This window comes from Panthera onca, chromosome D2 (assembly GCF_046562875.1).
Source record: "Panthera onca isolate mPanOnc1 chromosome D2, mPanOnc1 haplotype 2, whole genome shotgun sequence".
Lineage (NCBI taxonomy): Eukaryota > Metazoa > Chordata > Mammalia > Carnivora > Felidae > Panthera > Panthera onca.
In genome coordinates, this window is record NC_138349.1 from 60,487,486 (window position 1) to 60,514,115 (window position 26,630).

General features: G+C 38.2%; 1 protein-coding gene across 3 annotated transcripts in view; it reads left to right on the top strand.

Annotated features, from left to right (window-relative positions):
- The window catches only part of CTNNA3 (catenin alpha 3), a 1,784,170-nt gene extending 1,760,478 nt beyond the window's left edge, over positions 1-23,692 (top strand). For all 3 annotated transcript variants that reach the window (XM_078434311.2, XM_078434309.2, XM_078434310.2), the window contains one exon: positions 15,670-23,692. In XM_078434311.2, coding sequence (XP_078290437.1) covers positions 15,670-15,957 — 288 coding nt within the window. In that variant the 3' untranslated portion in view covers positions 15,958-23,692. The remainder of the gene's footprint in view (positions 1-15,669) is intronic.
- The last annotated feature ends 2,938 nt before the right edge of the window (positions 23,693-26,630 follow it).

The window sequence follows — 26,630 nt, forward strand, 5'->3', positions numbered from 1 at the left end:
AATTAATTGACCCTATAAATGAAATTTGATTGAAAGAAGCCTGATATACAAGGTTCTATATTGAATTATTTAATATAAATGTTATATATTTAACATATATATTAGAGAATATATATTGTATATAAGTATATTTAAAGTATATATAATTATATTTAACAAATACATCAATATCAATATTACGTATAAGTATTATATACTTATATATGTATATATGTATACATATGTATATATTTAATCTAGATTGTGCACAATATGTTTAATTATGCATAATATATATATTATATTATATCAACATCTATTAGAAAAAAGAAAAATTATTCATATCAAAATAAGAAATTGCTTGAGAAGTGAGGAAAATAGCATCAGAGAGTATAGCAAACCTTTAAAAGGCTGCGTTTTAAGATAGGATTTAATGAACATTTAAATACTATAGTGAAACTGTCCGTAAAAAGGAACAGGATAAAGATGCAGTAGTATAAAAGAATTAATGAATTAATAATTGTGCATAGTTGCCAAGAAAGCAGGAAGGAATAAAATCTAGAGCAGAGTGAGAAGTATTGGTTATCAGCAGAAAAAGAGATCATTCTTTTATTTTAATGGAAATTGCTAAGAATAAAGGTTAAATTCAAGCAGGTTCATTTTGCTGCTTCTATTTTTGTTTCTGATTCATTGTTGCTGTTGTTTGCTTCCTTGCTTCTTTGTTTTATATTTATTTTAAGTGAAATATTCTGCAGAGCAAGTTAGAATATGAAGTGCTAAAAGTTTGATGAGAGTAGACGTTTGAAACAGTGTTTGGGTACAATGAGTGCAATAATTGGCTAAGGACATAGCACAGCTATGTCAGCTCCAGGATGGTGTCTGTCGACTTATCTAGAAACTCATTTGCCCAAGGAGGGAATTTTCCAGAAATAGTAGAGAGCCACCTATGGATCAGTGCTAGGGACATAGACAATTCTCTTCTACTAGATGTTTGTAGCGGAGAGAAATGAGCTACGAAATACTAGTTGGGGCCAATAGAGGGATTAAAATGGTAGAAGGATGATCAAGAGAGATTTGAAAAATAGTAGGAATGTGAAAAGATCTGTGGACTAGAAGTCCTTGCGTGAATTGGAAAACTGATGCCGTTTAGATTTTTAGCTTCACACAACCTAGTTTTTCCTTACCTTTGGTCATGCATGAGATGAGTGTAGGATCTAGGGCGAAGGCTGGCATTTCCTTGCTCTCAGCCCAGATTTCTAGCAGCCATGGTCAAAATGTCAGGTTGAATTCTCTCAATAGATGTCAATGGACAGGGCAGACCTCAGTGCCCTGTCTGATGCCGCAGAGAAGAGAAAGCACAGGTTGAAACACTGGATGTTGAGAGAACCATGCCAAACCCTGCCCACTCCTGCTAGCTCTTCTTAGGAAAAAATATACTAATTGTTCTGAATTTGTGGAACTAGTGCCTGGGCTGTAATCATTATAGAAAATTAGTTCTTCAGCTAAGCATTTACCTTTAAGTCAACATGGTTGCAGGATAGCTAATCATTAGTATTGCCAACCATATTTTTATAACAAGATATTTCAAATAGCATTAAAAGGCATTCTGAGTAGCCACCTCAATTGGTGTCATGTTTGTGATTATTTCCTTTTTCTTTAAATGTTTATTTTTTGAGAGAAAGAGAGAGAAAGAGAGAGAGAGAGAGTGGGAGAGGGGCAGAGAGAGAGGGAGACACAGAATCTGAAGCAGGTTCCAGACTCTGAGCTGTCAGCACAGAGCCCGACACAGGGCTTAAATTCATGAACCACAAGATGATGACCTTAGCCGAAGTCAGAAGCTTAGCTGACTGAGCCACCCTGGTACCCCTGTGATTATTTCCTTTTAAATTGATGCATAATATTTTTGGCCTAGAAGATGTGATTTAGAAAAAAAAAATTAGCTTTGAAAATGCTTTTTGACAGGACAATATTACAACCAAATAAATGTCATATTTCATTTTATGTCTGACTGTCTCAGTAGTGTTAAATTTCTTTAGTTATTCCATGCATTGATTTTCTCCCCTTTCAACTTAAGTCGTCCTTTTCTGTTGTCATGTTCTAATGGAGAGTTGGCAAAGGACAAACTTACTATGTGAATCCTATCGTTGGCCCTTTGGAATAACTTTTCATATTCAAAGTGGAGCCACCTTCTCAATTTAATTATAAGCTTGACAATTTCAATTTGGATATGTAACTCCGTTTTGACTAGCCTTAACAAAGTCCCTAATTTGATTTTCCCATTAAGCCAGCTTGACTGTTTAGCATTTTTGAATGCATCAAAATGCTTTCAATACAGGCTATTCTTCTAAAAAGCTGTTCAGAAACAAAAGAATATGTTATACAAGTATTGGGATGAAATTAGGTCCTCAAGAGAGAGGTTCAGGAAAATCAAAAACATATTGAATTGGATGATGTATTTTTGCTAACAAATATATATTTAAGCCTTTCCAGTGATGCATAGCTACCATATTAGATCAACCTAGAGATGAAAATGACACCTGTTAAGTTATAAAGACTATAAAAATTTTTAAGGTTTTTTTAAACATTTTTTTAATCTTTATTTATTTTTGAGAGAGAGAGAAGCAGGCTCCAGGCTCTGAGCTGTCCACACAGAGCCTGACGTGGGACTCGAACCTATGAACTGTGAGATCATGACCTGAGCTGAAGTCAGACACTTAACTGACTGAGTCACCCAGGTGCCCCCAAAATTTTTAAGTGTTTCAAAAATATATTTATGCTCTTATTTGTCATCTACCAACGCACATATATAATGCCCTTTCACATTACCTATGGTGAACTTATTTCTGAATAATTTAACTGAGAACTTTAAAATTAAGTAAGGGTGAAATAGTACCTGAAGGGGTAGGGGACCAAATCCTGGGTTGTTTGTTTGTTTGTTTGTTTGTTTTTAAATCATTTTCTTTTCTTCTTTTGTTTTTTTCATGGTTAGTGTATTCTTTAATCTCTCTCCCCTATTCCCTCCATCCCCTTTGGTAGCCATCACTTCGTTCTCTATAGTTAAGAGTCTGTTTCTTGGTTTCTCTCTCCCTCTCCCTTTTTTTCTTTCTTTGTTTGTTTTGTTTCTTAAATTCAACACAAGAGTGAAATCATATGGTATTTGTCTTTTTCTTACTGACTTATTTCGCCCAGTATTATACTCTCTAACTCCATCCATGTTGTTGCAAATGGCAATATTTCATTCCTCTTTATGGCTGAATAATATTCCATTGTGTGTGTATGCATATTCATGTATATATATGTATGTGCATATGTGTATATACATGTATGTGTATATACATATACATATTATATTTCCTTTATCCATTCATCTCTGGATGGACACTTGGGCTGCTTCCATATCTTGACTATTGTAAATAATGCTGCAATAAACATAGAGGTACCTTTATCCCTTTGAATTAGTGTTTTTGTATTTTTGGTGTAATTACCCAGTAGTGAGATTCCTGGATTGAAGGGCAATTTATTTTTAACTTTTTGAGAAGACTCCATACTGTTTTCCACAGTGGCTGCACAGATTTGCATTCCTACCAACAGTGCAAGAAGGTTCCTTTCCCACCACATCTTTCCCAACACTTGTTTCTTGTGTTGTTGATCTTAGCCATTCTGACAGGCATGAGGTGGTATCTCATTTTAGTTATGATTTGCATTTCCCTGGATGAGTGATGTTGAGTATCTTTTCATATTGTCTATGGGCCACCTGTATGTCTTCTTCGTATAAATGTCTGTTCACGTAATTGGATTATTTGTTTTTTTGTGGGGGTATTGAACGGTCTCAGTTCTTTTCCAATCCTAGATTCTACTGCCAAGGCAAACAAATTAATTTAAATTTATTTGACAATCAGAAAAAAAATTGGTTTGTATTTACACTATGACACATTTTAAAGATTAAATAATGTCATGCAATTCTATGTCCTAGAATCTATAATATAATTTGTTTATGTTTTTTATCTTCTTGAAATCTACATTTTAAAATTTAAAAATGTTCTATTAAAAAATAGTGTTAATCTAAAAGTTTTTAAATTGTTTGGAGCCTATGAGGAAGACTGACTATTTCTATTTGCTATTTCAAAATAAAAAGTGCTTCTTAGAAAATGATGGAGTACAAACATTATCAAACCACCATCCTAATAAAATACGTTGGCAAGTAAGATAACTTCTTTTTTCCTAGTACCAGTATACATTAAAAAATTCTATAACTGTCACGGAATCAGGCTGGAACACTGGCGGAAAAACCAAGCGGCACTCAGAGACCTCGGTGGATTGGAGATTTATTTAACAGCGGTGGGCTCAGAGGAGACCGATTCTCCAAAGATCTGAGCCCCGAATGTGAGCGGGAAGGGTTATTTATAGTTACCAGCCTCCATATTTGTGTGTGTGTGTGTGGGGGGGGGGGTGGTTTTCGCTCGCACAGCAAACAAAGGAAGAAGAACCAGGAGGAGGGGTCTCTAAGGCAGAGACTAGAGTTTGTTTTAGTCCAATCAATCATCTTTGGTGTACTTTATCCACTTCTCCAACATTCCCCATTTTGATGCCTTTTATAAAAAACTTAGTAGGCATCACCTTTCAGTTTTACAGGTTGGTACTCTCAGAAGGCTAAGATATGTGCAGTAGTTTGGCAAGCAGAAGTGTTTTCTATAAAATGTATCATGGCATTCAGTATACAGGGGCCGATGGATACAAGTAAAATTATGGAGAGGAGGGGCCCTGCCAGGGCAGGCAGCCAGGATGCCCAATCTGTGAGATCCTATCCTTTCCATTGATTGATATTTTCCTGTTGTCTATGTTGAATTCTTTCCTTGAGCTCCTTAACCTTAGTTGGAACTGTTCCTGACAGGTTTACAAAATAGCAACATCCCTCTCCCTCCCCAAGAAAGATGCAAGTCCCTCCTTTTTCTGAAGTGAGGAGGTCAAGGGCTTGCCTATTTCGGAGGGTCACTGCCACCAGAGAGTTTATTTGGCTTTGTAAGGTTACCAGAGAATCCGCCATCTGTTCCATGTCTCCATTTAGCTCTTGTGATATAGTCCTTCTGATGAACCTATACCCCCTATTCCAGTTTCTATTCCTGTCGCAATTCCTGCTCCAATCAGAACGGGTAGCAGGATTTCCTGTTTAGTCTGGGATTTGGGGCTAAAGGCTGTTAGGAGCTGATCTCCAGTGTATATGGATATCTCTGGGGTTAGGAAGACGGAATAACATATCTGAGTCCAGTCGGCCTTTAAGCATCAGTAGGCGAAACTAGAACATAGAACACCCCAGGGGTTGAACATAGGGTTGTATTCCTCTTTAAGGTTATATTTCTTCCGTATAGAGAGGTACCATTCATATCTTCAGGGACTGTATAGATTAGATTGTTGGCATTTGTGAGATGGATCCCAGTGGCCAGGGGTCCAATTAAGACAGAAGTGTTGGTTTTGAGATTTTCAGGAACTTCCCAGGTCAAAGGGATAGGAGTGGCTAAGTAAGCCCTCAGGCTGAGGGGCAAGCACATCCAGTAGGTTTGGGTGTGATTATCTATTTTATGGAGGACTTGTAGAGTAATGTTAGTCCAACGCTGGAGTGGGGAATTGGTAAGCATCTGATTGAGGGCTGAAAACTTCAAACCCTGGTAGGCTGCCATGGGAGTGGTCGCCTTTATGGCTTATATTACCTTGTCCTGGGTATCCTTTATAACCTTTTGAAGGGCCCTGTCCTGCATCCCTTCCCCGTCCAAGATCCCCCATTGAGGAAGGTAAGTGTAGCAAGCTTCCCTTTCTGGAGGCTTTGTTGTGACGTGGGTTCCTGACATTTTGGGTTATCTCTACAGTCCAATACTTAGTCCTTGGGGCACCGGGTGACTAACAGAGAGTGGGTGTTTTTCCCTTGTAGCTATCTTTGTGGAAGGAGGTGAAGGCGCTGAACACCCTTGACCCCTTTATTGTCATATAACAGTCCTGGGGGCAAAGTGGATAAGCGGCAGTTGTGAAGGTGAGAGAGGTTATCACAATATACAGGCAATACTTAATAATCCTCCCATCCAGAGGAGGTATGTGAGACACAGCATGCATCTTTTGTCCCATGTCCAGCTTGTTGGTGCAATCTCTATCAGCCAAACAGTAAGAAGTAAGATCAGGGCTATGACACCAGTGAGGGGCAAGGGCTGGCAAAGTTGCATCCAAACCCCTGGGCTCGGTCCACGTGTTGATTTCTCAAGCTTCTGCCATAAGTGGGTTGACTGGATCTGGATCACTTCTCCAGGTTGAGGGTTCCTCTGATTTGGCCTTCTTAGCTCTGGAGTGATGGACCCATGGGGTGATACCTGAAACTGAATCTGCTATTTAGTTGTATGTCTGTAAAGTCCACCTCCAAGTCTTCGAAAGGGGCAGGTTTCTGATAACTGTCAGATCAGGTTTAGTGAAGATATGGTTTGCATATTTAGAGATCCATCCTGTTTTCCAGTTGTTTAAATAATCATATGCCCATGGGGTCTTATTATCCCTATAGTATAACAAGCACAGAAGATTGCCTATATATGAAATACTGTGACAATTTTCTGAAGTTTATCTCAAGTTGTCTAGTTTAGGCAAACAACATTTAAAGGCAATCATAACTAGAATTTAACATCCATAACGGTGCATTGTTGAAACATAGCTGTTCTCTCTAACCCCCCCCCCCCCGCCCCTTTCCAGAGATAGCCAAATTGAAACCAATGCATTTGTAGAACAAATCCAGTCTTAACAAATCTGGCCTAATTATTTACATAAGCTTAGCAAGGATAGCAATTGATCATGAGGATCTTTTAAAGTTTGCTTTGTTGGAACCTTTTATAAGGAATCTCCGGGTTGAACTTTTGGTAGCCTCTCCAGGCCAGAAGCCAAGCCAAATACTTGCCATCAGACAGGCCTGCAATACCTGTAGAATTGGGTGAATTCCTCTTCATGAGGCCCACGAGATATCCTGAGGTTCCTGCACCTGCCAGGAAGTGACCTTCTTTACTTACCTGGTGAGGCTGCTGGGAACTCTGTAAGCAAGGCACCAGGCCAACATTTCCAAGGGGCTTTATGACTCCATGTTTTATAAAGCCAACCCTAATTCCTTAAATCTGTCTGGTCATATCTGAGTCTATGAATGTCATCCTCAAATATGACATTCCAATCAAAGCCTTGGTAAAATAACCAGTATTTCCAATGGTGATCTGTTATAAGATGAACAGATTCTTACTGAACTTATGCAAACAATTGTAATTGCCATGAAAGAAAGAATACTCATTGAGAGTTTTGAATTTCAGGGGAATTATGTAGAGAGAAAAGATAAATGCTTCAGTTTACAAATGCATACTTTATGACATTTTTGTATATCATAGATATCTTAAAAGAAAGTTTCCTTAATCTGGAAGAGGAAACATTAGGGAACCAGCAATATTTTCAACAAGAATCACAAAACTATAATCTTCTTCAGTTCATTTAATCCCATGTTCCTAATTCTTGTTCAATTTGAATGCAGCTTTTTAGTTCTGGAATTTTTTTACCCATTTTAGTATTAATCTTAAAGATGTCGAATACCTGTATTTATCCCCAAAGTCCTTTTTATAAATCTCCGTGAAGAAAAAACACATTTTGTGAGAGAATAAGAACAGTTATAAATGGCAAAATATCAGAAATAGACATCGTTAAAGATCTGATGAGAGTTCATTATGATGCAATTGACAAAGAAATTTGGTTATTTCTGTGACACATAACATCTCAAGTAATCAGAATATTAAGTGATGACCTTATATCAAAACGTTAAAATTTTAGGAATTGCATATATTCGGACATTTACAGCATTTACCTGTGCAATACAATCTTAAGGTTTACCATTGTATGACAGAGCTTTTCCAAGTAACTTAACATCCCAAATAAAAGGACCTAATTGGTCAAGAAGACTTCATTTACCATTTAAATCCTGAGAAGTTTGTTAAAACCCCAGAAGTCATAAATGCATCCTAAGTAGGAGTACAGATCATTACAAATCTTACAATTTTATATATTCAACCAAAGTGGCAATAAAAGATCCCAAAGATGAATGTATAGGATTATACTGTTGTTATCCAAACCTAGCTCCTTTAACATTCAGAAGTTTTAACTAAGTAATCAAAGACCTGATAGAGAAGAGACCTAAAACTTTGATTTTCCCAGAGGGTAAACCTTTGTTTGCATTGTCTTATCAAAAGCAGATCAACAGTTCAAGAAAACTTTGTCATTTGAGCAGAGAGAAAAGCAGGATTTCAACCTTATACCAGTGTACTTTTAAAATTCCATTCATCTCAACCTTCTATAGTTTTCTTTTGCTTCTAAATTTTGTCCCAAGGCCATTTCTTTCCAAATAACCAGTCTCATTTAGGACAAAATTACTTTCTTCTACCCTCAACAAAACTGTATTTCCATTCCTTATAACTTTCTTAAATATCTCCTATTTTCCTACATACAGAGTTGCTTTCTTTATTTTCATCGGTCTTGAGTACATTTAGCAGAATTTTAAATCTTAGGAAACCTTAGTCTCCAAGTGAGGACTTAGTAACCAACTGAGAGGTGTTTACATCAGAATTTTCTTAGATGGTAAATTCATGAACCAATTAAGTACAAAGCATGTTTTCCAATAGGTCCAAATAGCCTTAATTTCTCAGCAACAAGAAGTTAAAAACACAAACCTCTGTTCAGTAATCAAAGTTTTAGCATTCCATCCCATTTGGAAAGTTTTAGGTTACCAAGGACCTTGAAAGTTATCTTAACAATTACCCATGAAAACTTTGAGACAGACAAAATTAACTATTATTAACAAATTGCAACAGAGATAACATGAGCTTATTTGACCTTTGTTGATAACTTTAAAGACAGGTCCAATAAACTTAAATTAGTTTAACCATCGAATATGTTTCACCTGCATCCACCTAAAAGTCAATCAGTTTTTCCCCATTGTCAGTTTTTCATTTGGGGCACCAGTGGAGATATCTGAAATGGGTGGTCCAAGGGGGGATACACTTTGCTCCTTGACCTGGAAGGTGAGAGGAGGAACCAATGGTGCCCAAGGCACCGAGGATGGTATAGGACCACACCCAAGTTGGTCCAGAAACCTGAGGGGGAGGGGAAGGCGGAAGCAGCAACTGCTTGGGAATGTGCCTTAAAGTCTCTGTCCCGAGGTAGACTAACCACAGTTGGCTCCAATTATAGCTATTAACCTTGGAAATGAGGGAGAATCCCTCACATCTATTAAGCAGAGGAACAGGGAGAGAGAGTCAGTGTCCCCTTTTAGTCTGGTTCTATCTCGGCTAGACCAATAAGGTCCCCTTCTCGAGGTTCCTCCTGGTGTCCGCTGGGTTTTTGGGACTTTCCCTGGTTGGGACATTTATTCTTTTGAATGTACTTTCCCCTTGCAGTAGGTTCATTGACCCCTTGCTAAGGAGGTTCTGGGACTCCCCCCTTGCTGCTGGGCATATTTATGGCCTTCTCAGCTCCCTGTTCTGATCCCCCTGAGAGCCTCTTGATATTAGCGGATGTGGACTGGCATCTGAAAAGTGCCTGCACTTGGCCGAGGGCCCAATCTGGCTGCTGGGCCTTGTGCGGGAGGGTTCTCTGGCCTGGGATGGGAGGAGAAATGGGCGGCTGCCCTGGCAGCACCCTGACTGTGGCAGCCAGTGGTGGCAACAGCGGTGGCAGCAGCAAGTCTGCGGGGGGAGGAGTTTCAAGCTCAGAGGAGTGGGGAGGAAGACTAAATAGTCATAAAGAGGGGAACATTAGGGGAGGGGAGGTGGGTTGCTTCTTTGGCTTCCTGGGTGAGTCTCCAGATAAAGCAGCTAAAACCCTTGCCTGGCTCTTGTGGCTCTGTCCCAACCCCACTTTGCTCCCGTGAGGTGGAGTCACAAAGAGGGACAGGGGCGCCCCCTCCAATGAGGAGACCAGCCAGATGCCCGCCTGGCCATGTCCTGAAGGAACCCAGGCGACGCTCAGCCCCACAGTTCCCAGCCCTGTGACCCACGATCAGAAACCATTCTGATATCGCCACAGACCTAGTGCCATCCATCATGGAATCGCAGAAGGGCCCACTCAGACTCCGTGGGGACCCCAAGGGCACCTGCCTGTGGAGCCAGAGTATCGAACTCGGCAGGCAAGCTAGACAGAGTTGCACATTCACATTCACATACACACCAGAGGTTATTGTATTCCCTACCATAGAATCCCTACCTGTGAGACTTCTGAAGTCTCAGGGAGTGATCAGGTCCCCCTTCCACTCTTGTGAGTGGGCCTGACTAGATTGGGCCCCAGCCTTACTGGGATCCAGGTCCTCACCTGCCAAGTCTCCTAGAGTCTGGTGGGAACGGCGGAGTGGGGGCTGGCCTGAGGCAACCGAGGGGGAGACTGCCGAAATTCAGGATCCCTCATTCCGTCACTGCCTCGCTGTTTTCCCAAACCGGTGGCAACAATGGGCCAGTGCGGCCGGATTTTCCAGTCAGGGAACCAAATTTGTTATGGAACCAGGCTGGAACGCTGGCAGAAAAACCAAGCGGCACTCAGAGACCTTGATGGATTGGAGATTTATTTAACACCGGCGGGCTCAGAGGAGACCATTTCTCCAAAGATCTGAGCCCTGACTGTGAGCAGTAAGGGTAATAAATTTATCAGCCTCCATATTTGTGTTTGGGGGAGGGGGATTGTTTTCATGCGCACAGCAAACAAAGGAAGAAGAACCTGGAGGAGGGGTCTCTAAGCTAGAGACCAGAGTTTGTTTTAGTCCAATCAGCTATCTTTGGTGTACTTTATCCACTTCTCCAACATAACCTTCCACAAAGCAGTTATTAGGTAGTTAATTTTTTAATTTTAGACATTATATTAATGTTAGTGCAATCTTTTCAACTATTCATTATCTGAAAATAAACTCACATTGGAAGTGATATAGTACTGAAAGTCAGGGTGTATAGTGGGTAAGAGCACCAGGTACTTGAACTAGACTGCCTTTGCTCAGATTCCAACCTTACCATTTAATGGCTGTATTGCCTTGAGCAACCTACCAAATCTTCCAGTTCCTTTGTTTCTTCATCCATGCAATGGAGATAATAGGAGTACTTACCTCCTACTGTTGCTGTGAGTTAATTTCTGTCAGTTACTTAGAACCTGGCCAACATCTAGGAAGCATAATTGGAGCCAAACTCCACACATTTGCTTTCAAGTATTGTTTTGTGCAGGTGCGATATCCACCAGGGGTCTTTATGTTTAGGTAAACATTGGGACTCACAAGAATTTCATAGTTTGCACTCGGCACCAGTTTACCCAGAAGGTTATAGGAAAGGAAATACGTATTTTCAGGCAACATCAGGTTTCTCTCCTCACAGGAGTCCCAGTGGCAATAGTTTGCAAGGTGGTTCTCGCAGGGGTTGGGAAACTATGCTTTCCTCAGATGACAGCCCGGGTGCGAGAGCATGAGATCCACATCAGTGGGAGTGAGGTTCACTTCCTGAGCATCCTCATGTAGAACATGTATCTGATAGAGGTCTTGTATCCAGAATGTGAAGAGTTAGAATAGTATAGTAGAAGACATTCTGGTGTTCTGACATAATGTAGACAAGAAACTTAGAAAAGTAAAAGAAGGAATAACTACCATGTCTTTTCATTTTTCTTGGCTATCAGTATTATAATAGGATTTTGACAACGGTTTGCCAACAGGCATTCCACCTTGACATAGTTTTGGAGGACTTACATCATGGGTATTTAACATTGGCTTTTGTTAAAAAAAAAAAACAAAAAAACCTCCAGATGTTCTGTGTATAGTAGTCACATGGATGAAAAGTTGACATTTTGTGAGGAAAAAGAAAACATCTTTATTGTTGTTGAACTACTCTTTTTCCATAGCAAAGAGTTATAGGCATATCTGAGTAGAACCAAACCTTTTGTCTGAAAACAGTTTTAGAACTGGACGAATATGCACTGTAGCCTAACTGAAGTCACAGACTTACATACCGCAAAGCACAGCAGAGAAACTAAACCAGTTACACTAAGGTTCCTATAAAATGATAATATTGAGTAGGATCCTAGATGGTCATAATTTGGATTGTTTGCAAAATGCATCTTGCAGTTAGGGTAAGAACTAATTTACCAAACCTAATCTCTTTATATTTATTTAGATCTTCAGAAAAAATGAGGCAGAACTTACTAATTTATGTTTGGACATATTGAGAAACTCATTGTAACATTAGTAGACCATGAAGTTCAGTTATTTAAAACCACACCAGTGTTGTAAGAATAAGCACAAATCAGCAGCCCAGGAAAGGTGGCTATCTTTCTATTTACTGTGGTAAGAGAGCAGACTTCCAATTTATCAGAGCTCTTTCATTTCAGTCAGAATCCTCTTTGGAGAGTTATTTAAAACCTTGTCCTCTGTTATGAAAAGGGGGGGATAGAAGACTGCTTTTATATATATATATATATATATATATATATATATATGCAAATGTTTACATATTTGAATGCAAATGTTTACATATAACCTTAGGAGGTTTAAGGCCTTAAAAGCCATTTTTGTTCTCAGTTGATTCCTTGATCGAGAACACTTCATCAAGATCAGAGAGGAATGTTACCAGATGTTAGGGAAACCAGCTCCTTTGGTAAACAAGTTGCATCGGCCTAGAAGAATGTTCAGTTAATCGAAGTGATTTGTCATGGAGAGAATTTTGGAACTTGAGTTTTATAGTCTGATTGGTCTACTCTACCAGGCTTTTAGAGTATATTAACATCCTTGTTTTGCACAGGTGCATTTGTGAAATTCAGAAAACTTTGTTCCATAAGTTGAACACAGAGACCCCAAAGTGAGGCATTGCCTGACTCAAATTTGCCTGTGTTTTCACAAAGAAGGTTCTATTGAGTACTTCCCTGGAAGGATTTTTCATCAAAGTGGATCTGGATGAAAAGACATAAAAAGGTTTTGCAGACAGGAAATTGTGCAGTTACTCTCTATGAGTAGGCCTGAGCCACTGCTTGGCCTCAAACAAAATTTCCTACCATTTGTTAGGCTTGTCTGTGCCTCTTGCTTGTGTAGCCAGTGATTTGGCTAATAGCAGAATGATGCATAGCACACATAGCTTTCTGAGACTTCAAAATCCTTATAAAATGCCTTACAAGCTTTCATCATGAAATAACAGTATTCTTGTAGCAATTGTACTAATCTGTCTGCAAAACTAGTCTTCATGCTCTCCTAGGGGGATAATTTGTCCTACAGTTTTTCTGAGTCACCCAGAGGAGAAGTTTTACAACAGCCATTTAGGATTTGAAAATAAAAGGCTTTGTCAGAGGCCAGCATTGGAGATCACAATGGCACAGACAGCACTTTGCTCATTCAATGAGGAAAGAAGACAAGCCCATTTCTCCATTTTAAGGCATGGATTGAACTTAAACATCCTCTCTAGGCTACTGGTTAATATATATCACTTGTGTGGAAAATCAAAAGGAAATGAAATAAATACAATCTACACATGACAAGATTACAAAGTCAAAAGGAGAAGAGGGTAGAAAAGCCAAAGCCACTGGTGAAATCCTAAATGATAGCAGGTCTCTAGAGCCTTCTGCCATGGAAGACTGTAGGGTAGTGCAGAGCCCTTGGAGTAAACCAAATATTAATGTTTGAGAGAGAATACTACCGACTATCCTCAATACTAGTCATGTTAATTCATCATTTAGAAAAAAACTTTCTTCTTCCTATGGTGAGATTGGAAATTATTTTCAGGATCTAACTGGCTCCCCAAAGTTTTGAATAAAAACTGCTAATTATTGAAGGACATATTTTAGCCTACAATCCATTCATAGAGGAACACTAGTAATGAAGGGTGGTATTCTATTCAAAATCTAGTGGCTTTTATTTTTTTAAGTTGTGTGCAGATTCTTCTGAAATAGATGTGAGTGCTTCATGAGATCCTGTTTAATGTTTGCAAAGCATTTGCCATTCCTGCCACATGTACAGATTTTACATTTCTGGCTTCAATAAGTGAAATGACTTAAAGATGTGTAGTTGCCAAGTACTACTGCCTCTCAAATTACATATTTGGTGTTACCTTTTCAAGGATCTCAGGCTTGGCATACAATGGAGCTAATTAAATTTTCTTCCTAGGAAACAGCCAGCTAGACCACTGCCCCAGGCACATAACCTCAGCTTACTACTTTCCTTCACTCATTTATTCTGTGTGTGAGATGAGACTCCTCAAGCTGCAAAGGTAGAATACTCAAGCCATGCAACTGCTGATGCATTTTAGCAACCACAGAGCTGGTGTTTGAGTCTCAGCCCTGACAGCACACATCACAGAGAGGTGACAGTGGAGGCACATCTTCTTGGATGAGTTGGCTGTGGATGACAATCTGCCAAACTGAAATAATGGAAGAGGCATTAGTTGTATAAAAATGAACCAACTTGGCTTAGCTCTAAGGTGTTTTGCAGGATTCTAGGGCTATCACTCCATTTACCCCTGAGATTATGTTTGTGAACATAAAATTAAAAACCATAACAATTAAAAACAAAACCGTGTGGGGGAAAACTTGTTTTAGTAATTTCATTAATGCATCTTTTCAATTAAACAATTTTCTCAATCTTCATAAGAAACAAAGGAAATGGGGCACCTGGGTGGCTCAGTTAGTAAAATGCCTGACTCTTGATTTTGACTCAGGTCATGATCACACAATTTGTGAGTTCAAGCCCCGTGTTGGGCTCTGTGCTGGTGGTGAGGAGCATGCTTGGGATTCTCTCTCTCCATCCCTCTCTGGTCCTCCCCTGCTCTCTCTCTCTCTCTCTCTCTCTCTCTCTCTCTAAGTAAACAAATAAATAGAAAGAAACAAGGAAATGTATTCAACAGCAATCAGCTATCTGGAAATCACTATATTAGGTTCTTGGCACATATTATTTAACTTTAATAAGCATTTTTTCTTCTATTAAATATCTGAGAAAACTAGGATGGAAATGGTTAAATGATTTGCCCAAGTTCTAAGGCAGACCTGGAATTTAAACCCAACTTTATTTGACTGAAAAGCCTTGGCTTTATCTACTTTAACACACTGCATGATAGGTTTACAGGTTCTGTGTTTAAAAAAGAGACATTTTTAGGTAGAATTATTTGGGAAATATTCATGAAAGTGAATGGTATACATGCACATGTACACCTGTATGTGTGTATGATATTTATCTTAAACTGTAAATTCCCTAAAAGGAAGAATTTTCAGTTGTTGTTCTCAGAAAGTTACTTATCCGTAATATAGCTTTTATTGTGGATAGTCATCTTCTATAGAAAGGGCTCAGAATTACCCCTGGAAATAAGGAGATCCATTACAAAGAAAGCAGCGGCCATTTGGATCTTACAATATTATATAGAAGTTATAGAATCCATCTCATTGACACCAAGAGATGGAAATTAATCTCTTTAAAATATCATTTTAGGAGATAGACTATGAATATATTTATGCATCAGATAAATACATAAATGATAAATAAGTATATAGATTAATGTAGATAATTTACATAGATACACAAAATAGGGATTTATTTATTTCTGGGGTAAAAACAAAATGGAGTATTCCTGTCCATAACATTAAATCTCTTTAAATTCCTGATTGCACTCTTGAATAATAGCTCTTTTCTTCCCCCTGCAGTTGGACAGCGTCACCTCCCTGATCCAAGCGGCCAAAAATTTAATGAATGCTGTAGTGCAAACAGTGAAAATGTCTTACATTGCCTCAACCAAGATCATCCGAATTCAGAGTCCTACTGGGCCTCGGCACCCAGTTGTGATGTGGAGAATGAAGGCTCCTGCAAAAAAGCCCTTGATTAAAAGAGAGAAGCCAGAGGAAACTTGTGCAGCTGTCAGACGAGGCTCAGCAAAGAAAAAAATCCACCCAGTGCAAGTCATGAGTGAATTTAGAGGAAGACATGTCTACTGAAACCACTCTTCTACTCTGGTGTCCATATTACAAAGTCCTGGCTAAACACACTGCTTTACTTTTACACTTGATTAGTTCTGTAAGTTCACTAACTTTTAGAATTTAATGCACAGATAGTGTAAAACATTGGAAGCAACATATATTTGGGATCATGTCATTGTCATCTCTGTATGGCCAGCACCTAATAAGTAATCAATATATGCTTGTTAAATGAATGAACCCTTTAGGTGTCATTTAACCTTTCCTACTGTAGACAGTATCTTACACTTATTACCGAGTGAACATAGGAGACTCTAGGGAGTCCTGTTCATCTGTAACAACTTAAGTACACTCACCTTATCATTTTGAATTAGAGCTTTGACAGGAGCTCTTGACTTGGTTTTCAATGAAAGCAAAAGACTTCATAAAATGCTTTCCCATTTGATCTCCGTATTTTCTTTATCTGACCCAATCTGACAGACATCTGTGAATCTCTGTGATTCACCTGTATCTAATGTCAATTGATTAGGGTAACCTCAGAAACTAATCAAGCTCAGCAGTCAAGTTCAGCCTTGATTATTAATGAAGTATTTTTTTTAACATTATAAAGATTACAGTGAATTTTGATGCCACAAGTGTACCTTTTAAGCTTCCATGGTGTTCAGAAGTTCTGCACATTGAGTATTAGATTTAAATGGGTCCTCCACAATAGTATATGGCAGAAAAGTTATCACTCGTTGGGGAAATGAGACACCTATCTATATTCCTGAGTGAGTCATGATAACAGAAGTAGAAGGAGTTCTGCCTGACTCTAAAAATCCATTTGTATTAGCTTGCAATTGTAATTAAAAGGAAAAGGCCACTTTGAAAAACATTTTGGCATCGAGTAAAATATAACTGCATCAAGTATATCATTGAACTATAAAGTAGAGTTAATGGCAAAGAAGCTGGAGTGATTTTGATAACATGATTTAAAATAAAAGTCGTTGAGGTCATTTTATGACTTCAATCGCTGTACTTATCCTTAGTTAAGTTCATGAAGGACTTCATAATAGTCTTAGAGTCCAGTGCATTGCCCCCTCCCTCTATCCTCCCCTCCCTCTTTGCAGAAGTTAAGTTTCACTTTTCTCACACATAGAATTCTCCTTCACAACATTATAAACATGTATTCCCTATTCTATTTTATCAAAATTATGCTGTAATTTTAACTTCACTTTGTACATACTGCCATTAATGAGTTGTTTCAACAATTATCTTAATTTGATGAAGTAAAATTCAAACATGCAACATCAGTTGATGCCAGAAGGACCAGTTTGGATAAAAGAATGTGTGAAACATAAGAATGCACAAAGCCGAGAGTATCATGTGTGTGTTACCTTTGGCAAAATGGTATGGGAAAAGGATTTATTTCATAGATAATTATCAATTATATGGAAAGTGTTCACTTTTTATTGTAATGAATTATTTTATTCTTCCAAAATGCTGAGTTGCCTTGGCTCAGCATATAAACATCCCAGGAGGTGAAAGCCATAGGTCCTTCCTGCCTTGCACTCTGCACTGGCCCACAATAATTATTCCAGACAGAGTCCACTCCATAAAAGAGAAAGCAATGCAAAAAGGAATTAGGGAATCCAGATAATTCTATTTTCCAGGACCATCTAGATAAGAAGGCAAAAAAGGGAGTTCCTTTCGTTGAAATGCTACCATTGCTTTCTGTTCTAAGGTTAGATATTACAAGAGTGACATCTATGACCGTTGTTATCTTAGATAAAAGGGTGAGTTTATAATTTAGTTGGGAAAATAGATTTTTTTTAAACACCAAACAACTAGCTCAAAATCATAAGTCTCATTTATAAAATCTAATGTCTGTTTGATCCTATGTCAGCTTTCCGCAGTTGGAGTTTAGAATGCAGTATTGATGCCAAAAGAACAGAAATAACTGGAAATTATACAATTACCAAATAACCTCTACGTCTTGAAAAAAATGACATTTTATCCCACATGAGGTGTGAACTGGCCTCTCCTTCAAAGTAGATTGATTTCCAGCTTAGCTCAAAGCGAATTGCAGTTATACAAAACTTAATGTAAAAAAATAACTTGGAGAATGCCCCAGGAGTAAAGTCCACTGTAGCACTCAAAGGTATAATAAGAAAGAGATGCATAGAGGTGAGAAAGACATCTGTCCAGCTGAGTGAATTCCCGTAGTAGGCAACATTTTGAGACTTAGTTGGACTCAAAACCACTAATAAGTGCTTATACACAAGAACGACTAGCAGCAAATGCATTAACAAAACTTTGTACTATAAAGCATAGTTAAATGAAATTTATCAGGAAATAAGAATGTACGTATGTGTTTATATTTAAGCTCTTCTGCAGGGAAATGGTAGAAATTTCTTAACGAGAGTGTTGGGTTGGTGGCCCATCCATGCACCTTTTAAAATTGCATCACAGATTTTGGTGCTTCTTCCAATGATACATTTGCTTTAACCTGCTAATCAAAACTCAAACTCACCTTTTTCTTTTAGTGAAATTGATTTATGCTAATTTATGTAGGAAAAAAAATCCTTGAGAGGGAGGAGGGGGTTTATACCACCTACAAGGATAGTTCCATTTTACTTAGTTGCCAGCATCATAGTCAAACATCAGACTAGAATCATAATGATAACTTAAAAAATACCCATGAAATCATAATACACCAAATATTCTTTTAATTAGAAACACGGGAAGGTTTTTATCAAGCAGGAAGAATGACAAATATAAATGTCTCCATTTTATTTATCACAAGTGGAAATAATTAGATTAAAATATGTGTTCCTAATGGAGTTTCTGGGTACAACTCAATGAAGGAGTCAGGAGAAGAATTCAAACCCTGAATTGCTAAGGTAATTTGTTAACGATCTACTTTCTGTTTGTCTTAGAACATGAGTGAAAACAATGAATATTAAAAAATATAATATGCTTAATTATGACTTCTGGCCTTCACATACCTCTTAACTTATCAATATCAGTATAACATATGTTCCCCATAAAATGCCTTCTGTGTAAGGGCTAAGGACTCCATAGCTACATAGAAAGGCTTTTTCAGTCTGGCATTCACTTACCAGCTTCAAAGGAGAACAGTTTCCAAGTCATAATACAGGAAGATAAAATCACGGACATGTAGATAAGTGCCCAATTTGAGCCTCAAACGCAATAATTAGTGCTCCTCACATTCAGTAATGAGTGGTTGAAAAGACACTACCAGAAGTATTTTTAGTGACTTTCTACACCTTGACTTTCAGTGTGGTCTTTTCACCATCCATCCCTGGGCTAGGGATCCTCCCATTAACTGCTGATGGTTCTCTCCCAGACTGATACAGTCAGGGATGTTCATCCCAGCCAATTATGCCCAGTTAACATCCATTCCTCTTGGTCCATGCCCCCAAAATATCCCACTCTCATTTCTCATCTCCTTAGGTGTCTATCCCACATATAAATTGGTCAATATATTCTATAGCATTAAAATTATAAATTTTAATTCCCAGCAGCTTCCTTCCTTACTTCCTTATTTTTTCTTTTCTTTTTTTATCTTGTTTCTATTCCAGAAAACATTCTTACCCTTTTTGGTATCAAATGCACACTTCCTGATAGGGATAGAGGTTCCCATGGATACAGATTTCTGTATAGAGATAGAATGAATGGAATGAAGGAATGAGATCTGAGATTTTCCTGATGATATTTACCATTCTCCAGTGAATTCTTTGCAGCATTGCTATCCTGTTTCAGTATCATTGTAAGTAATTCTCTAGGTCAGCAAAATACGCACCAGAATACCAAGTTGAATGAAATCTGTACTTTGTTTTGTCAGCCTGTCTTTTGTCAAGACAGCCTGCCTATTGCATATTCGCCATTTTTCTGTTGGGATAGTCAGAAATATTTCCCTTTGACTTGATCAGAAAGTTTAGGGTCATCTAATTAAAAGGTTGTGAGTGCATATTATTTCAAAAATCATTTTAAGTACACTGGGAAAATTTCTGCAACCTGAGAAATCTATATTTATATTTCATTTTCATTTAAATATCACATATCAGGAAAGAACACTTACAGAAAAAAAACGCTGTAGCATTTTTTGTCATAATTCTCTTTCCATATTGTTATGATATCTTTAATATCAGTATTTTGCATGTTACTATAACAAAAGCCAGGCTTAATGGCAGAAACATCTACATATAAAGTTTTAATTTTGATGTCTTGGGTCTATTAGGAAAGAAAATATAGATGTTACTAAAACTAAAGATGTCTTAATCAAAGCTATAACACTATCCTAAATATCTACAAGAGAGAAAAGAAGACATTTAAAATTTTATATACACTTGTTGCCATTTTTAGCCAATTCACAGGAACAAAACAATTTTCTATTAGAACAAAAGAAACAGTAGTTTACAACAGTCATCATTTTACATGTGAACTTTTCCCCCTACCGGGATAGATAGGATCTATTCCTGAACACTTCAAAAGAAGATAATTAATACTATTTGAGAGAACCATTTCCAAATGGAACCCAACCTTGCCAGAATCCTGTTTATGGGCAATAGATAGTTTGTAGGGCTGACCTTTATGTAGATCCTAGGACAAGATATTTCATGGCTGCAGGCTGGCTTATGGCATCCAAAAGTCCCCATTGGCTTTATGGGAACAAATCACAAAGACTACCTTTCAACATGAGTTTGACAAGAAAAAGCAATATATACAGAGCAGTTCTAAAGGGATGTGGGTAAGAAAGTGACAGAGATGGCAGAGGAGGAATAAGAAAAGTAGTTGCAGAAGCAGATAACTTATAGCCAAACAGAGGAAGAGGTTTTGGTTCTACACAGATTGGGGAGCTTCCTCTTGAGGAATATTTTAAAGATAGAATATGTGTACTTATCTTTGGTGGTTTGGGTGAAGTCATGTTGGAGGAAGGAGGATGAGCTATATAAATTTTGAGGATGATTTGATGATATTGTTTGTAAGATGAGAAATGGAAATTCTAGCTGCTGATGGGTGAAATTCTTCCCAATATCAGAGCTCATCAGGATAATCACACGTTAATGTATTTAACAAATATTTGTTGAGTAACAATGATCTCTCCCAGGCACTTCTCCAGGTTCTTAGAATACATGAGGTAAAAAAAAAAAAAAAAACACAAACAGTGGTCTTTACCCCATGTGGCCACTTAGTGCTAAATGCTATTACCTTATTTAACTCTCTCAATAGTCCTGTGGGATAAACATTGTTAGCTCCATTCCATAGATGAGGAAACTGAAGCTTAAATAGGCTCAAAATCTAGCTCAAAAATCCATCGACTTTACAGGTTTGTTTGTTGCACTCAGAGTCTGAACTTTAGCCATTATACCATCCAGACTTCCTGAAAAAAGAAATGAGATTTGCTCAGTTTAAAATGAAATACATATTTCGAATGCTGGCTCCTTCCTATGTAACAGCAAAAAGATAGAAACTTAAAAAAATGATTAGCAATCCATAACTAGACCATTTAAAACTGATAAAAGAAGTAATTAGGTGCATATTCTCACCTCTAATAATCTCAATTAGAATATCAGATATATAAGTAATGGATATTTCATCTATATATCTGGAACAGGATGAAAATGCTTGACAAATTACTTTTACTATTATAGAGGAGACATCTTCAGTGGAAATGCCTGTTCCAACCCATCTTCAGCATGGGTTGTTGCTGAAAACATTTGTTGGCACCACATCTTTCCTATTTCATTGCTAATGTGTGTCTGTGTGTTTAAAGTTATGGATCCCAAGGTACTGTTGGCCAAGGATTATTGGAATAAGATATAGTTTCTTTGTATTCCCAAGAGACCCAAACTAGAGCAAATGTATGTTTCCTTCTTTATGGAGGTCACAAATGTATGGGGTATATGCCTGTCTTCAGGTGTGTATAGTCCTTGAACTCTACATCATCCTTCTTCCTATAGCTAACTAAAGGCTTGAGTCCTCTTTTTGCTCATGTTGCTGGATAGTCATCCCTATCACAGGCCTGGGGGAATTTAATGATTTTCTGATCTTTCTTAAAATGGATTCACAGATATTTCCTCAGACTGAGAATGTGTTTACTTGGGGTCTTCACTTTTGGGTACCTGGCAGTCATGATGATTTCTGTCCCCAATGTAGGAAAACGAAGCTCTTGAGAAGGAATTTCTCTTTGAAAAAAGCTCAGATTTCTAACAATCCTCTCCATAAATCTCTTCAAAAAGAGATTTAATTTTTTTTTTTTTTTGTAAAAGCTATTAGCATTAGTCCTTGCGTTTTCCTTTCAAATGAGATATCATCTACTTCTAAAGTTTTCTTTCCTTTGCATTTTCAAGACGAATGCTTATTTTTAATTCTGTTTATTTGAACTTGGAGGTATGCAGCCCCCTTTGATAATTAAATCACATATTACACAATCCCAAGCCAACTGCTGTCAGTCACATCATTTTGCCATCTTTGTGAATTAGGTTCAGATAAACTCTGGTATTCACCAAGAGTCTTAGACAGGTTTTCTTGGCCTAGACTTCTAACATCAAATTTAGACTGGAATGTTTATTAATAAAGCAAAGGGGCAAGTCGGAGATGGTGCATGCTCTCAGTTAAACAGGACTTCCCTTCTTCCTGACACTTTAAACATAAAATTGATTTCAAAAACACTATAGAGATAGTGTTCCATTTTTGCCAAAACTCACGCCATTATGGCTCTGTGTTTTTCTGTGTTGGTATACAATGTGTCCATGTGGATGTAAATATGAGAATTTTAGCAACTTTCTTGCAGGGTTAAGCTGTCCTTCTTACTAGTTTTGAAATTTTTCTTTGTGTGGTACAATCCTTCCAAAGAAAAGGTCATTGGACCTAAGTGATAGCAGTCCCTGAAAACAGAGGTAGGCATATGTTATTCCCCATTTAGTACCTAATAGTTGGGACTTAAAGTCTTAATTTTTTCTTGGGTAAGTTGGTGATTAAATATGAACTAAAACTTCATGAAAGAATTCCATTTTGATTATGTTTTAGTTCTATCGTGACTTGGCAAAAGAAAAAAAAAAGAATCTGTTACTTTACCTTATGTACTTTTACAAGCAACAACTTTAACAGTTTAAACTTAGTGACATTTCTGAAGGTGATATGTGCGGTATAATTCAGGATGAAGGACAGATTTAGACAAAGATAGCCTGAAGTGAAATAAAAGTAAGCAAAAATAATAGTCATGTTTATTGCAGCAGTATCTTGAGAGCTTATGTTTAGTGGCATTTGAGCTATTTCAAACCACCTTGCTTGTACAGCTTACCCTGCTGTTCAGAAGGCAGAGTGAGGTCAAGTGAACCACTCGCTATAATAATGGCCGATTCAAGGCAGTTTTATGGTTTGGATATAGATAAACTTTGGCAAAAGCACTTGTGGCTCTTTCAGACCCATATTTATTCTAAAAGTCAATTTTACCAATCACTAAAAATGAATTATTTATCCAAGGATAGAAAAAGCTCTTCAATCGTCTCATTACATTGACATAGAATCCCAAATACTCCATGTTTGAGATTCTGCATGCCTTTTGTGCTTAATTGAACCAATGAAAATTTTCTTTCATTTTGTCCTCCAAGAGTGAATTATTTCACAAGTGTAACCTGGGTTTGTTTTGAAGTTATGTAGTATTATTTGAAACAATGTTTTAATTTCAACTGATATCACTCTGTAGTTTATTCATAACTTGCTCAACTGATAATTAAACTATGTTAAAGCAACGAAAATTTGTTATGCATTTGGCATTCATCTTTGGTGGTATGTAGTTTAGATGGGGCAAAAAAAATGAATAAATAAGAGGTTAATATCTAACCATGTGCTTCTAGGTATGACCTTCATTCCTACTTGCCTTCAGTTACACATGTTACAGTTCAGGGAGAGTACCTTTGCAAACTACTGCATATACAAAAGTAACATGCATCCTATCTGGTAGCATTAAGTTCTTGGTTTAAGTGGGCATTTTTTGCTCAATGTGGAAATTTGCCTTTTAACCCTAATAGGTTTATGTAGTTGAAGAATTGTTCTGTAGATTAGAATTTTATGAAAATGACCAATAATTTTTTTGAGAATGTGTGAACACACACTCATGGTCGGCATAGACCACCATTGGCTCCACCAATGTTTCTGTATCTGAATATTGGTGGGTTCTGTACATCCATTCTTTTGGCTTCCTCATCTCCACACTGGTAATAATCCACTTTCAGTGCGAATCCTTATAGGGATAGTCTTTGATACTTTTCCAGGACTTACACATTGCTTTGTCTGTTCTGGGACATCATTTCCTTCCTTCATGGCCCTACTGCTTCAGAATGCTTATTGCTAAGCCTCAGTCTGTTTTTATACTTTCTCAAAATGCAGTCTCCAAGTCTTTATCACTTAGTTTCCCTCATTCAGTTGTGCCAGACGCTGGCCTCCTCTTTGTTAATGAAAATGCCAGTATGAGGTTGCCTTTCTGGGTCAGTCCCTCCTGGGCCCCAGGAGCCCATATTTGCTCTGACAGCAGCATTCTCTCCACCTTGATTTGTTTGTCATGCTCACTGTGGGGGTGGAAGTGGAACTAAAAGCACTCTTGGCAAGAAGAGTCTGTACCTGCCTGGAGGCTGAGCTGATGTCCTGACATTTCCTGGGCAACACCATTAAACATTTCATCCAGGAGCAGTAACTCAGAGATTTAACTTCCAGTCATCGCACAACTAATATCCTGTGGGTTGTAAGGGAAAAGCTACTGTTGTCCTTCATTGTCAAGGAACTCTGACTTCCTCTCCTGTCTGAATCCCTTTTGGAGCGGGCGGGGTGGGGGTGGGGCGGGTGGGAGTGGAGGAGTGATTCCTCTGAGAAAGGAGTTCTCATGGAGGCAACAGGAGTACCAAACTCCAGGGAGATGGCAAGGGGAGGGTCTGGGTAGAGTGGATCACTCTTGGATTTATATCAGATTGCCCTTTGTCCCTGCAGATTCCAACAGAGCCTGGAGATCTGTATCTGCTACTCTGAGCTCCACAGAGAGGTGAATGAAACCCCTTTCCTCTGGCCATCTTTCTTGCCTGCTCATTATTCCTTCTAGTTTTTGTTGGGGACAGATATTAGGTGTGCAGGTAAATTCTTCTGGTCACCCTTTATAACGGCAAAAAAGACAAATCCCAACGGACAAAAGTGGGTTGTCTTCCTGAATACAGACCTAAAAATCTCACTTGGTGATGTGCCCTCTGTAGGCATTGATTCGGAGCAGGCATGAGCAAAGAACCAACAAAGGGTTGTTGTTTCTGTTTCTTCGGCTTCGGAGGAAACCTGTGTGATAGTGCTGGGGATCCACAGCTGGGTTCTGGGATGTCTCCATCTGTCCATCAAATACTCATAGCATCCCCTATCCACTGAGCTAATCCATTATGTCCCCCCTAACTCTGAGGTTTATTGCTCTGGCCCTAATGCTGTACCAGAGAAATATTTGAGTTCCTTAGGTCTATTATTCTGTAAAATCTTCGGAGCAATGAACATACCATGTTTACTTTTGTATCTCCAACCCTAGCGCAGTGATTGACATGGGAATAGCCCAACTGATATTTTTAGAAGGAATGAGAAAATTCGTCAGAGTTTATTTCAAATGAATAAATGCAGAAATCCACTCATCCGTGATTCAGGTCCTCTCTGAACTATCTCATCTGAAATTCCGGGAGTTTAATTCTCAATATCTCCTCACAGAGACCGTAATGAGTGTCAGGGACAGGATTGGAAAACTCCCGATTCTCCTGGCCACTCTTCCAAAACCATCGCCCCTGCTTTAGATAAAGGAAAGACACTGATGAGATAAAGCCAGCGGATGCTTTTCACTTGTTTGTTTATTAAGCAGTCAAAAATATTTCTTGACGAACTGTCATATGCAAAGGTGTTATCGGTGATAGAAAAAAAAACATGAATGTTTTAGAATCAAGATTTGGGGATCTTCAAGTTAATTAAAGTAAATAGCAGAGGAGGAAAGGAAATAAAATTGCAGCTCTTGACAATCCCACACAAGGTTCAATAAAGCACATAGGTTTCAGTGTTAGAGTAGGAGGGGGCTTTGTAGAGGTTCTAATAGAAGAGTAGGGTTTATCAGGTTGGAGAAAGACAATGTTCCAGGGAGACAGACATGAGCCAAGTCCCGAAGGTAGGAATGAGTATGCCACATGCAGGGCTCAACTGACTAAAACAAAGTGAACTGAATAGCTACCAGTAGGATGGAACTCAGACAGACAAGAGTGGGTTAGATGATAGAGGTTCTCATGTCAGGCAAAGGTGCTAAGGCTAAGTGATTAATTGAAATCAGTTGCAATAGTTCTGTGTATGCTAAAAACAAATGCCTGGGTGAAATTACAGGTTTAGGAATTTTGAAACTATTTTTGAAATAAACGATAAAGCAGCAAACACAAGGTATCGTATTAGGTTCCTCATAAAGGGGATACATTTGCATTCAGCTATTTAATATATGCATTTCTTTTAACAAAGTATAGTTTATTTTACTCCATAGGCAATTCCACATTTTCCTGTCAAATGGTGGTGGTCAAGTGGGTGGCACCATGTTTATCCAATGGCTTCACATGCCCTCTGAGATCTGGTGGGATGGCTGTATCTGATTTGAGGAATGTAGGAAGAGCCCCAATACGTGACTGTCACTGGGTGGC